The sequence below is a fragment of the Carassius auratus genome, chromosome 8 (genome assembly GCF_003368295.1).
Source record: "Carassius auratus strain Wakin chromosome 8, ASM336829v1, whole genome shotgun sequence".
Classification (NCBI taxonomy): domain Eukaryota; kingdom Metazoa; phylum Chordata; class Actinopteri; order Cypriniformes; family Cyprinidae; genus Carassius; species Carassius auratus.
In genome coordinates, this window is record NC_039250.1 from 17,101,371 (window position 1) to 17,116,691 (window position 15,321).

Here is a 15,321-nt window from a genome sequence, read left to right on the forward strand (position 1 = left end):
CTGTAATACTAATTTCTACAAGTACACGATTTGATGAATTTTCCAAAGACATGCATTGTAAAAAAATATATATTTTTCTAAGTTGTAAATAAATTGAAGTATGTTTTAAAAGAAAACGGTTTCTGTTTTTCTAATTCAGCATTGTTTAATTCAATGTGTTACTGTTTAATTATAATTGTTCCCGAATTTAATTTAACATTAAATTCACATTACTGTAATGTTTTTTTTCTTGTAATATTCAAAATTTGTTTATAAAAATGTTAATTTTTATTTATTATTACCAGTAAAAAAAAATAATGTATACATACATACACACATACACACACACAATACTGCATACATTGTATTGTAAATATATGAATTTCTTTTTCATTTTGGGCCAAAATATGACCTAGATATGTTCTTGACAGGTTTTGTGAGATTTACCCATTCACATTCATCAAAACCCAAGGATTACGTGGTCTATACAGTCCTAAAGTGTTCTGGCTAGGTATGTACAGGTCTATGCATGAAAATGCATATGGATTAAGGCTGAAGACATTTCAGTCCACCTCTCATTTATAGCGCTGAAAACCCCCTAACCACGCTTTCATTGTGTCATAAACAAGAATCACTTCACTTTTGTCATGATTGGGGACAAACAAATGATGCATCAGGGTCTCGTCGACAACGTGCCGATCCTTTGGAACACCTCGACTGGCGCCACGGTTTTGATCAAAACCAAAGGTTTCAAATCCGATGCGGATCTATTTTTAAAATCGATGTACTACTTGGGCTTGCTCTTGTTGGGAAAACAAATATTGTGAGTGCTTGTCTGCTGGGAAATTTCAGGCTAGCTAATGATACTCAGAAACATTCAAAGCTCTGTGGGCAACAGAACACATCGAATAAAAATAAAAACAACGGCATCGGACATGTCAACTTACTTTTGGAGCTTCTCATATTCCCGCTCAAAGTCCCTTTCAACCTGTGGAGAAATGGAGGAGACATGTAGAGAGATATGAGAAGAATGGAAAGAAGGTCTCTTTAAAGAAGTGTGTGGGTAGTTTTCGACAAGCTCTCTTGGGTGTGTAATCATAAAAACAGGATCTACAGGGCTGCAGAAGAAAAAACCTAAAACCAGTAGAGGAAAAAAGCAAGCTGGATATCAGTTTGGGACGTTTTAGCTATTAGGCGAGATCTCTGAAGAACGCCAACGAGATCAAATGGTAAAAGAGAAAAAAAAAAAGATTATGAAAACAGAACAAGCCGAATCTTTCATTTGGAAACCAGCAGTTGCAGGAGGAGGTCCTGTAATTATTGCAGTGGCCTTCTGTTGCCACATTAGCTTGAGTCCACGCCACAGTACCGCTGTGTGTAGGGGGTTAATGATGCCATAATTGCAGCACTAGGGGTTCCTGTCCTGTGGTTCGGTGGGCAAAGTCTGTAAATAAACAACATTCGGGAAGGCAGGCAGTAGGTACCCCGTTTAGAGCGGTGCATCCGGCCTGTGGCCTGCCCACTCATGGGCGACCATGGAAGTGTGGTGTAACAGGAAAGGAGGCGAGTTAGAGAACGAGGTCATGAGGGGAAAATAAGAAAAAAAGATGTTGATTGACCTCCCTAAAACCAGGAAGAGATCAGGACGCCCACTCACGGACACACAAGTGTACGGTGTCCACAACAGAGAGGCGCTTGTGAACTCACAGTTGATCTATTCAAACAATGACTCAATCCCAGACCACAGCGCTGGAGTCAAATGGACTAGAAAACTAGACATCTGCTGGAGAGAATGTGAGCGGCGTGTGGCTGACGCTAGTGTTCGGACGGGTTCTTAGTTTGCTGCTGGTGCTGCGTCGCTGCTAGATGTTTGCATACAGAATCAACTTAAAAGATCACATCCTCGAGTCTCAATAAAATTAAGCTCTCTAGATACAGCAAATCTGTGAATGCTGTAAAAACAGTAAAAATCCCATTCATTTTCACCCTTTAAAAGACAGAACTAGAACTACTGTGATGTATGGGATTGTTAATCGATGGAATATGATTTTGTTGAAGTCATCAGCCATAAAATTTCCACTTTAAAGAATTGTGTTTAACAGCAGATTTCCAGGTGGAAAAACTACATTTCCCATGATCCTACAATCAACAGTTTTATCTCACACCTTATGTTAAGATCCAGTTACTTCACCATTAATGATGACTTTTGCCTTAATAAACTCCTAATAGGATGCTTATTAATTATTAACAGTTAGTAAGGTAGCTGTTAGGTTTAGGAATTGGGTATGGCTATAGGGATGTAAAATATTGTCATGCAGAATATGTGCTTTATAAGTACCAATAAACAAGCAAATATGTTAATAATAGGCATGCTAATAAGCAACTAGTTAATAGTGAGAATGGGTCCCTTGTACTAAACTGTTACCCAGTTTTGTATATTTACATAATTTTGTATTTGATTGTGTCTTTTGCATTGCTTCAAGAAATTGTAGTGCTTTCCATCATTAAAGCGGTTACGCACACATCTATGCTTTGTGCTTTCGTTTTTCCTGGCAATTTTTCAATATTTTTTTGCTTCAAATCCAAGTTTGTGATGCTGTGATTCACCTTGCAGCTTGCTGACTTGCTTCATGGCTTTTGACTCTCACAAAGACTTTTTTTTTTTTTTTTATAAAAATGGGGGAAAAAAAAAACATTTAAATATGTAGTTATACCATTAACCTGTTAATTGTCACCCTGTCCCGTATACGGGACGCCTACGTTGACTATACTATATTACAATCAAATCTAATCTAATCTTGACAAACTATATCTCGTTGGAAAGGTCTAAGATTCCCAAATATATATTTTATCAATATTTTTTGTTAAAAATTATGTAGTAAAAGTAATAGATTAATTTATGACAAGAGTGCACCCTCACAAATCTACATTACAAAAGGAGTTTTGACCTTTGTTTAAAAATAAGACTTCCTCGTTGCCTTTTTCTCTATCACATTTTAGAAATCATCAGAAGTTATATATCACTTGAAAACATAAAATATCAAAATTCATCCTTTAAAACAATAAATTATATATATATTTTTTTAAGTTTGTTTTAATACTTTTTGTAAACAAAGTTTGTTTGTATAAAATTGCATTAATATTATTTTATTAATGTGATAATATTATGTAAATTAAACTTATGTCATACCTATCTGCTTTATACCAGCAAGATATTGGCATAAAAAAAGGCAAAAATGAGTCTTGTTTGAAACCAGTCATTACTTTTGCAATTGCATTTTGTGGCACAGAATTCATCAGTAAAAATGGAAAAAGGAAGAGAAAAGTCCTGTGGATTTCTTACCGTTTTCGAAACAATCTGTTTCCTTGGTTGTCCAATTTTGAAAGGAATCCTAGAAAAAAAGAAATGCATAATTATAAGGTGGATCACATTTAGACAGAAAGAATGCATTTCATTTATTATCTTAAATGAATTTTATTTAACATTTATTGCATTAAGTACAATTATAATATTACATTTTTACTCTGTCCATTTTTATTTTTTATCAAAGAAAGGCTGAATGCTTCATTTAAAGGTCATAGCATTTCACTGGCAGTTTTGAGGTGCATTATGAAAACCCCAGCAGCTAATCAAATCCTCTCATATGGGCCACATAAATCCATCTCAGAAGCTATCAAAGGCGGATGTGCATAATTAGAAGTGGCTGTCGCCGCTGCCACAAGTCTTCCTGTGGTCTGCCGGAGGGGGGGGGGATCACTACACGTGCACAGCTTACACACATGCACTTTCCTGTGGTCTGCTACTGCAAGCAGGCATTCGCTCAGAGCCTTGCAGACTCAGGTGTTCACAGGAAGCAGTCTCTCATACACAAGTGTGCAACACACTTCAGCAAATCAATAGCAACCACAGGTCACCCTCCACAGATCCTAAGAGATCGTTTATACTCCGCTCGGTGGTGATTCCTCTATATCTCACCACCAAACGGTTCTGAATTTCTTTAAAAGTTACCTTTTGTGTTTATTAAAGCATATTCCTTGTAGTTCAATAAATAATCAAGACTCACAGGACAAGATAACTAACCTTTTTTAGTAGGAACCTTTTCAGTTCTAGACTGGTTCTTCATTAGGACAGTAAGCCTAGAAACGAGTTCAGATCTAATAATGTCAATCTTTTCACGATGTCTGACAATCAATTTTCAACTTTTAGCAGACCTCAAGAGATCCTTACACTGACACCCAAGCCCTCTGTGGGGTGTGAAGGTATGTTAACTTTGGACTGGTTTTCTTCCAATTCAACAAATGCAAAAAACACTGATACGCCTACAGATCGCCCTTCAGTTAGATCACAACGGTTGGTTTTGTCTCCTGATAAAATCTCATTCACAGTTCAACTTGTTTCATTTGATACTTTGTGCCAATCTACCTCACCTAGTCTAGCCTATTTTTGTTTCATATTGCTGTTAACTGTCAAGTTTAAAGAGAGGCGTGTGTCAAAACAACACTGTTGGGAACTGAAGAACTTCCTTCTGGTGAATTGATTTCTGATGCTATAGTAAACAAGCTCTCAAAATCAGGAGACTAGTTCACTTCAAAACGAAATCAAGCTAATGTAGCAGAGCCGTGCTGCTTCAACGAATTCAACTGTTCACACGGATGATCAAGGTTCAAGTCCAGCCTGCAACATGACCCAATTTCCTAATAAACCAAAACATTAACCCACATATATATTTTTAAAAACATTTTAACATGGAAAAAAAAAAAAAAAAAAATGTAAAGAAAGGGTTTCCCAGATCATTTATGAGTGATGCAATCCAATCATGTCAAAGTTTTGAATCAATTCATGCAAAGCAGAGTTAGTGTAAGGACAATGCCTTTGAAAAACACTCTAATAATCACAATATTGCTTAAATCGCATCATGAATATACTGGGATCACCCAGCACTAAACTTTGTAATATCCGCAGCAATATCAGACCACTGGCGATCGTAAACCATAAACAATTAATATTGGTCAATGCTGATACGATCACATAACTGTGCATTCCATAAAAAAAAAAAAAAAAAAAAAAAAAACACAGGATTGACGCACCATTCACCTATTTCCTTGGGAATGGCAGGCCTTCCAGTCAAGCTTGTTAATGTACTAAAGCCGTGGCACAATGGCATCACATTCCCATCTCCTGTTCTCACAACTTCCCTTAAGTGAAGAGTAGCAATTAACCGTCCGGCCCCCTTCTTCTCGGTCTCATGCGTTGTTTAGTAATTACACCCGAGACAGGCTGAGGTAGGAGAGAGAGAGGAACAAACAGCATGTTTCCATGGCTGCTATTGCAGGCACGTCTCTCACGCACATCTACACACACTATTACTGATGTGACAGAAGTATGGCTGCAGATGATTGATGGACAGCTGGCGATGACAGGAACGCGGCGATGCTGGCTGCGTCACAGCAAAGGTGTGTGAGCTAATGAGACGGAAAGAGAGAGGTGTGAAAGAGCGTGTGTGTGTGTGTGTGTGTGTGTGAGAGAGAGAACTTGGTATAGAGGACAGAAGAGAAACTGGAACAGTTGCATGTATGTATATATGTCAATAAATAATAAATATACACAGTACACACATTAAACAAACTTATTTTGGATGTGATTAATCGCGATTAATCATTTATATTTATATATACACAGAGTTCACCTTTAGTCACGCTGCTGTTCTAACTAAATCATCATGGAAAACTACAAGTCATCACCCAAAGAACTTCCTGAAGTCCTACCACTGACTCACCCCAAAAACAGTTTACTACTGCCAAAATTACATAAACAGCCATCACTCCGAGCTCAGCGAGCAGAACGAGAGAGAAAGTAGACTGAAGTCAATTGTTTCATCTGTGTGATGACGTAGTGAGTTGCAACATCGAGTGATCTGTTGTTTCTTCTTTCATGACGTCAGAAAGGTGAGTTTATCTCCGTAAGCAGGTCACACGTCAGTAAGGATTGCTCAACTAGATCTTCTATATGATTTGACAGAGGAATTCCAAACTCACAGAAGATGGATTTTTGTTATGTAAAAAAAAAAACTTGTCAAGGCAATATTTCTCATTTTCATACTAAATAACTAAAACCAATAAATAAACATGTATAATAAATACTATGTATTATTATAGTAGTATTACTAGGGATGTGCCCGAGTAGCAAATCTGTATTAATAACGGCTCCCTAATGCTCCCTAATTTATATACAGGTAGGGCTGGGCGATTTATCTAACGATATGATCATGGGCATCTAATCAGTAAAGCTGCTTCCATGATCACTGCTAAAATCCCCATCACCTGCTTATAATTGGAGTGGCATTTAATAGACAGAGCCGTAGATCGCTGACAAGCTATGCAATATTGCGTTCATTATCGCAGATGAATCTCCTTCGATAATGAGCGCGATATTGCGTAGCTTGTCAGCGATCTACGGCTCTGTCTATTAAATGCCATCACGGATCACGGAAGCAGCTTTACTGGTTAGATGCACATGATCATATCGTTAGATATATCGCCCAGCCCTATATACAGGCTAATTTCCCAACTATATAATTGTGTGATAAAGCATTGAAATATATTTTTATTATATTTATTCCCTTTAGGTGTGCCGTCATTACCTTTCTGAATACTGTATTCGGATTCAGGCACATCCCTAATTATCACTACTATAAACATTCAAACAAAATCTAAAAATTTTTTTACAAAAAAGCACAACATAATTACAATAACTTAAATTAAATTGAGTATAGAAAATAACAAAAAAAATTGTTTACAAAAAGTGTATTACTAACATTGAGTACTAGCTTACTTAGAATACCCCTCCCAAAATAAAAATAAAAACTCATTAACATTAATTAAACATTTTCTGTAGAAATCCTTCCTGCACAATAAATACAAATCCACACAATTATTTGTGAATAAAACCCAACAAGTTTTTTTTATTATTAAAACCTATGAAAACCCTTAATTTCTATTACTTATTTTATTTATACCCACTATTTTAACAATTGCATTGTTTTACATTTATTTTGCATATAGGCAAAGATGAGTGATTAACAAATTCATATGGCATAATATGCCATAAAAATATACCTTGGAAATGGAAACACTTTGCAAAATTCCTTCATTAACATTACATCAGACTTGATGACGGCCCTTCCAATGTCACAACTCAGCACATAAAGCAATGTATAAAGTTAAGAACTACTTGCATGTCCGTTTCACAGAAAGTTATTATTTGACTTCAGAAGTTTGTGAATATAGCACGAGTCATCTAAACTGATTTTATGGGTTTTTTTAATGGTGCATTTTTGGATTATGACAGCATCTGTCATCATTTACTTTCATAGTATGGAAAAAGAGAAGTATGAATGCGTTGATAAACATCTTTTGTGTTCCACGAAAGGCTGTCATATGAGCCGGAAAAACAGGGGGAATATATAATGACAATTTTCATTTGGTGATGAACTATCCCCTCATGATCTACTAATCAAGATTGGCATATTAACACCTGAGCTGTAGGGTAGTTTAAGCAGCCTGCTAGGAGTCGGGATGTCAAGGCTTGACAGGATGTCAAGGTTCTGACAGGAAGGAAGAAATTCAGTGGGATGATTTTGTACTGTGGGAATCTGCAGCGAAAGTTCTTCGCATACAAGGCCATTTTTACATGCACCCTTATTTAAGCAAGTGGTCAGGCCATAAGATCCCAATCCCATGCTCTTGAAGAGGTCACGTAAGAAGAAAAAAGGAAAAAGCTGGAATTACGTCTTTTTGAAGGTATAATGTTAACAAGACTTATTATTGTCTTATTGCAGCCGATCAAATGGATTTAAATGCAGTATTGGACTGTAAACTGCTCAGTTCTGTAAAAGCACTTGTCCAAATTTAATAAATCAAATATTTTATAAATATTATACAATATTTTTACAAGTAATTAATGCATTTAAATAAGTAAACAAATGAATGACAGTTATGCCTTTCTATGTATGCTTTTAGCATCAAACTTTCAAGTAATCTGACATCAGATATATTTAAAGAATTATGGGAAAATACCAGGGGTTTATTGCAGGAACTTCCTGTCTGCGGTACAGTGAGAGAATATGATATATTATTTATGGAGATATTGTTCACAATAGTATCCTGTGTGGCATCAGTTCATTTTGGTTTGCAAATTTGTCCATGATATTACAGGGACGCTGCTGCTTCTGCTGCTAAATACTGAGTTTATTATGTCAACCAATGGCGCCTTTTGGACATCAAAACAAGACGTAATGAGCGGTAATTAACCTTCCAGTTTAATCGGTTAATTACAGCGTTGCCCATCCAAACTCAGTGTAGAAACCATGGACATCAGCTGCTGTCTGAAGAGATAACAGTCACACGATGGCCACTGTCAGAGTATTTTTAGTAATGTTTTGTTTTAGTTTTGAAAATGTAGAAACTGTAATTAAAACTGTGCAAGTTTATACAGTTCAAGTATACTCTCTAACACTGTCCTACGGACACTGAAATACAGATATGAGGTGAAAGAAATGACAAACAGAACATATTTGATGCCTAATATAAAGCTATGTGGAGCAGAATTGTGGAGCATTGAGTTTTCACTGTGGGCGGGATTTCCCAAGCCAACAGAGCGAAACGATTGTGTGCAACACACTAGTGGCTGGTCAGGAAACTCAAGATTCAAGAACATGGAAGGGCGACGCAATTTATGGTGTCATGTCTGGTTATACTGTAAGATCCATTTCAAGCCAAAACAGAGAACGAACAAGACAGACCTCCGTCACAACAAGACATGCCGCTACTTCAGAGCTCAGTTATGGACTAAAGGAAAGTTACAATCAACAAATGCACATCCTTAGAAAATATAACACAAGAACAGGGCTGTCAAACTCATTTTAAGTCACAGCTCGTACCGGACTGAACGTCTCCTTGTGGGGGCTGAATCCTTATAATAACTCAGTGTTCCCAATGGAGAGCACATACTCAGTAGAGTCTTCTGCAGGTAATGGAAGTCAACAACTACTTTATATTGCTTTACTACTCAATATTGGGTGATACAAAAAAACAAACTGGAATTTATTATTTTCAGTCAAATGCCTAGATCACAATTGCAATTAGGCGGAGAACATTACCCAAACTATCGTGCCTTGATTAATATGAATTGTTTAGTTCATTGGTTACTCGCATTTAAAGTGATGGCCAAATTGATCAGAACACTAGTATTTTCACCAGCATAAAAATGGTTGAAGTCAGTTATTTCTATCTTTGTCTGAAGTGTGTCAGTAGCAAATATCAGATTGCATTTCCAAACATTATTTTTGCCATTATTTGTAATAATGCAGTGAGATGTTTGTTTGCAGAAGGAGTCTGACAGCAGCCAGTGCTTCACACACAGATCTGATCTGATCTTCATCAGTCTGTCTGGAATAACATGAAGAAACAGAACAAACTGAGACAGACTCAATCCAGAAGAACTGTGCCAATGTCTCCAAAACGCATCGAGAATTGTTTTATAGTTTACGGCCCAAATCCCAGATTCTTCATTTCATCTGAAAAAGGAAGTCGTAAGACATTCATCCTCTGACCTCTTGGCCAAATGACCTTAAGTATTAAAATCAAGCGTTGTGTTACTGGTAATTCTGCAGAGAGACTGAAGAAGACTAAATGATTCCTGTTGCTTTCATGTCGACTTAAACAGAATCATCTCCATTCACAGATACACCGATGAATGAAAAGTGCCCTGTTCTGAAATGCAAGGCTTTACGCTATCAGCATGATCACCGACACGCTAGTGACAGATGCGCGAACAAAGCTTCGTTCAGACTTGCAGTAAAATATTACGACGAGAACAGGCATACTTGACTCACGCTATACAGCAGCCGAAGCGGAAAAGCCAGCTAATGGGTGCTCTATCTGTCGGGACGGCAGTGTTACGCCGGGATCTTATCTACAAGAGCACAGAGACTCGGTTGACGGCGATTGCTGTCACAGCGACCCCGGAGTCAGAGCGAAAGCGTCACTCTATCTAGCAAGAGGCCCTGCATGAATGCAGCGGGTCAGCCTGGCTCATAAAGGATCCTTTCACCACCGCCTCATTCGGGCCTTCGCCCCAACACTAAGAGTACTGGAGTGGAAGCATCCTCTGCCGGCCGCTGACCTTTCAGTAGGGCCTTGTGACGCTGATTCAATTTCCAAAGTCGAAACTCTGACAATGCAAATGGTGGAATGTTTAATATGTCAAAAGGAAAAGCCATAAAAGCAGTCCCACTCTCTGCTTCGGATCAGACAAAGAATGACGTTTTGACATCCTGTGACGTAAAAAATGCTGAATCGTTTCAGCCAGAGTGGCCAGAGAAATGCGACATTCTCTCATTTCTGCATGTAGCAGATCGCTCTAGTGTGGTCACAAAGCCATGAGCCAAAACAAATGCACATCTGTTCATCTTCACCTCAGTTCGCAAGTTCATTCACATTATGTCGATGGTTCAGTCTGAAAACTGTGACCTTAACAAGCCAAGTCTGCTTTGCTGCAAAGAGTGCAATTAAGTTATGACATGAATGCTTAAAGTCAGATACCATCACCCGATTTCTTTCTTGTATTCAGGGTTTCTGCAGGTTTTATAAAGGCATATTTAAGACTATAGAACATTTAAGGAATAAAGTGAATGGAATTCAATACATGAATAATATGAAGTTTAAATGTAAATGTCTAAAGTGTTAAGTGTCTCAATTACTTTTTAATTCATTTTACAAACACACACACACACACAAAGGCATATAGCTCTGCTTCCAACCACTGGAACATGGAAATAATCATAACTTTTACTACCAAAAAAAAAAAAAAAAAAAAAACGTGCAAACATCCAGAGATTCTTAAATCAAGATGCATTAACTTGAGAATCAAAGTGACAAAACTCTTGCTTTCTGAGAAACTGATCAAAAGGAAGTGAGTTTATGATTAAAACGAGAACAAATATCAGCTAATGGACTCGAAGGTAAACAGCTTTTGATACCGCATTGACTGATAAACTCACTTAACTTTGTTCAAGTTCTCAGAAAGCAAGCCTTGTTGTGCATATGAACGTATTTTGATTTAATAGTGTTCAGATATTTGTACTGAAAAAAAGAAAGAAAAGAAAAACAAGACAAAAATGCTGGGACAGCATTGACTTTTTTTTTGCAAAGCATGCAACATTGTTCAGGAATTTAAGGCTTTCTGGTCCAATTTGATACCTTTTTAGGCCTTAATTTGTAGAAGGGCATATTCAGAGTTTTTAAAACCCGCAGAAACGAATCTACGAATCATCCATGCATAGAGTAAATTTCTTTGCTGAACTTTACAATTAAAATAATAATTAAAGCTGCAAGCAGCGATGAACGGGCCCTCGCACCCGGGCTCACCGCCATCGTGTGGCTTTAGTAAAAAGGTGAACGTTGAGAAATATGCATTTAATGTCCTAAATATAAGTTGAATATATCAAAGTATATCCCATATATGTGCCAATCTTCCTGTTGCCAGCAGGTGGCGCTATCATTATAAAGGAATATTGGCCTTCAGATGTGTTCAGGCCAGGACTTTTATCAAACATGTGAAGTTTGGGGAAGATTGAACATTTTATGCTTGAGTTACAACAACTTCTCTTGCTGTGGCAAGACATCAAATTTTGTCATGGCGCCATGGAAACACCCTTTAACAAAAACTCAAGATCTCCAAAAGTTAACATTGCACAGGCGTTTAGATTAGACTGACCACAAAATATATGTTAATCTCAAAAAAATTATAGGAATAGTTTGTCGCAGCCTAAAACATGTCACTTCCTGTTGCCAGCAGGTGGCGCTATTACTATAACTGAATATGGGCATGTTGATCTGTTAAGGGCAGAAGTCTTAACTAACATGTGAAGTTTGGCGCAGATTGGACATTGTATGTCTGAGTTACAGCAACTTCCTTTTCATCGCATTATATCAAAATTTGTCAGGCCGCCATGGACACGTCCTTTAACGAAACCTCAAGATCTTCGCAATTTAACAATGCAAAGGCCTTTAGATTACACTGACCAAGTTTGGTAAAGATCTGAATAAATCTCTAGGAGGAGATAGTTAAAGTACAACCCCTGAAAATGGCAAAAACAACACCAATTTTGCAGAGAAAATTCTAAATAACTGACTTCCTGTTGGGATTCGGATTTCGTACCAAAAAACTTTTTTGTAGGTATTGGTGTGTTACATGTGTGTACCGATTTTTGTACATGTACGTGAAACATAGCTCGATGCACACTCTGTTGAAAGTGCATATGCACTCCGTTGAAAGTGTATAGGTGGCGCTATCGAGCCATTTTGCCACACCCAATGGAATATTTGCCTTCATATGTGTTCAGGCCAGGACCCTTATCACACACGTGAAGTTTGGGGAAGATCGGACATTTTATGCCTGAGTTATAACATCTTTTATTCCCATGGCGAGACATCATAATTCATCACGGCGCCATGGACACACCTTTTAACAAAAACTCAAGATCTTCACAACTAAACATCACACAGGTCTTTAGATTAGACTGACCACAAAAAATACATTGATGTCATAAAATTTCTAGGAGTAGTTTGTCGCAGTGTAAAATATGAAACTTCCTGTTGCCAATAGGTGGCGCTATGACTATAACTGAATATTGGCATGTAGATCTGTTCAGGTCAAGAGTCTTATCCAACATGTGAAGTTTGGGGCAGATTGGACATTGTATGTCTGAGTTACAGCAACTTCCTTTTTCATGGCGAAACATCGAAATTTGTCAGGCCGCCATGGACCCGCCCTTTAACGAAACCTCAAGTCCTTCGCAATTTATTATCGCAAAGGGCTTTAGATTACACTGACCAAGTTTGGTGTTGATCTGAATAAATCTCTAGTAGGAGTTCGTTAAAGTACAACCCCTGAAAATGGCAAAAACAACACCAATTTTGAAGGGAAAATTCAAAATAACCGACTTCCTGTTGGGATCCGGATTTCGTACCAAGAGACTTTTTTGTAGGTATTGGAGTGTTACATATGTGTACCAATTTTTGAACATGTACGTGAAACATAGCTCGAGGCGCACTCCGTTGAAAGTGTATAGGTGGCGCTATAGAGCCATTCTGCCACACCCGGTGGAATATTGGCCTGCAGATCTGTTCAGGCCAGGACTCTAATCACACATGTGAAGTTTGGGGAAGATCGGACATTTTATGCCTGAGTTATAACATCTTTTATTCCCATGGCGAGACATCGAAATTCGTCGCGGCGCCATGAACAAGCCTTTCAACGAAAACTCAAGATCTTCACAACTGAACATCGCACAGGCCTTTAGATTAGACTGACCACAAAAAAGACATTGATGTCATAAAATTTCTAGGAGTAGTTCGTCGCAGCGTAAAATATGTCACTTCCTGTTGCCAATAGGTGGCGCTATGACTATAACTGATTATGGGCATGTCAATCTGTTCAGCTTCGGAGTTTCATCAAACATGTGAAGTTTGGGGCAGATTGGTCATTGTATGTCTGAGTTATAGCAACTTAATTTTTCATGGCGAATCATCGAAATTCGCCAGGCCGCCACGGACACGCCCTTCAACAAAAACTCAAGATCTTCGCAATTTAACATCGCAAAGGCCTTTAGATTAGGCATACCAAATTTGGTGTTGATTTGAAGAACTCTCTAGGAGGAGTTCGTTAAAATACAACACATGGAAATGACCAAAATTACACAAAATATGCTCATAATATTAAAAATAACCAACTTCCTGTTGGGTTTAGAATTTCGCTCCAAGAGTCTTTTTTGTAGGTATTGGTGTGTTACATATGCATGCCAATTTTCGTGCATGTACGTGAAACATAGCTGGAAGGCTGTTGATTTTCTTGGTATAGGTGGCGCTGTCGAGCCATTTTGCCACACCCTCTTCTGAATCCTATATCAGACGAAAATTTTCACCAGGTTTGACGCGTGTGCAAAGTTTCATGACTTTTTGAGCATGTTAAAGCCTTCAAAAATGCGATTCATTCGGGAGAAGAAGAAGAAGAATAATAATTAAAGCTGCAAGCAGCGATGAACGGGCCCTCGCACACGGGCTCACCGGCAGCGAGTGGCTTTAGTAAATAGGTGAACGGTGAGAAACATGCATTTAAACTCATAAATATAAGTGGAATATATCAAAGTTTACTCCATATTTGTGCCAATCTTTGTGTTGCCAGCAGGTGGTGCTCTCATTATAATGGAATATTGGCCTTCAGATGTGTTCAGGGCAGGACCCTTATCACACAAGTGAAGTTCGGGGAAGATCGAACAAATTATGCCTGAGTTATAACAACATCCTATTTCATGGCGAAACATAGAAATTTGTCAGGCCGCCATGGACACGCCCTTTAACGAAACCTCAAGATCTTCGCAATTTAAGATCGCAAAAGGCTTTAGATTACACTGACCAAGTTTGGTGTTGATCTCTAGGAGGAGTTTGTTAAAGTACAACCCCTGAAAATGGCCAAAACAACACTAATTTTGCAGAGAAAATTCTAAATAACTGACTTCCTGTTGGGATTCGGATTTCGTACCAAGAGACTTTTACGTAGATATTGGTGTGTTACATGTGTGTACCGATTTTTGTACATGTACGTGAAACATAGCTCGAGGCGCACTCCGTTGAAAGTGTATAGGTGGCGCTATAGAGCCATTCTGCCACACCCGGTGGAATATCGGCCTGCAGATCTGTTCAGGCCAGGACTCTTATCACACATGTGAAGTTTGGGGAAGATCGGACATTTTATGCCTGAGTTATAACATCTTTTATTCCCATGGCGAGACATTGAAATTCATCGCGGCGCCATGAACAAGCCTTTTAACGAAAACTCAAGATCTTCACAACTGAACATCGCACAGGCCTTTAGATTAGACTGACCACAAAAAAGACATTGATGTCATAAAATTTCTAGGAGTAGTTTGTCGCAGCGTAAAATATGTCACTTCCTGTTGCCAATAGGTGGCGCTATGACTATTACTGAATATGGGCATGTCAATCTGTTCAGGTTCGGAGTCTCATCAAACATGTGAAGTTTGGGGCAGATTGGACATTGTATGTGTGAGTTATAGCAACTTCATTTTTCATGGCGAATCATCGAAATTCGCCAGGCCGCCACGGACACGCCCTTCAACGAAAACTCAAGATCTTCGCAATTTAACATCGCAAAGGCCTTTAGATTAGGCATACCAAATTTGGTGTTGATTTGAAGAACTCTCTAGGAGGAGTTCGTTAAAATACAACACATGGAAATGACCAAAATTACACAAAATATGC

General features: G+C 38.1%; 1 protein-coding gene across 3 annotated transcripts in view; it reads right to left on the bottom strand.

Annotated features, from left to right (window-relative positions):
• The window catches only part of LOC113107442 (bridging integrator 3), a 57,055-nt gene that overhangs the window by 37,195 nt on the left and 4,539 nt on the right, over positions 1-15,321 (bottom strand). The window contains exons 1-3 of one of the 3 annotated variants that reach the window (XM_026269949.1): positions 5,068-5,250; positions 3,323-3,371; positions 927-967 (exon numbers count right to left, since the gene is read on the bottom strand). In XM_026269949.1, coding sequence (XP_026125734.1) covers positions 927-967; positions 3,323-3,371; positions 5,068-5,144 — 167 coding nt within the window. In that variant the 5' untranslated portion in view covers positions 5,145-5,250. Of the gene's footprint in view, positions 1-926; positions 968-3,322; positions 3,372-5,067; positions 5,251-15,321 lie in introns of those variants that run through there. The other 2 variants (XM_026269950.1, XM_026269951.1) reach the window with 2 other exon arrangements.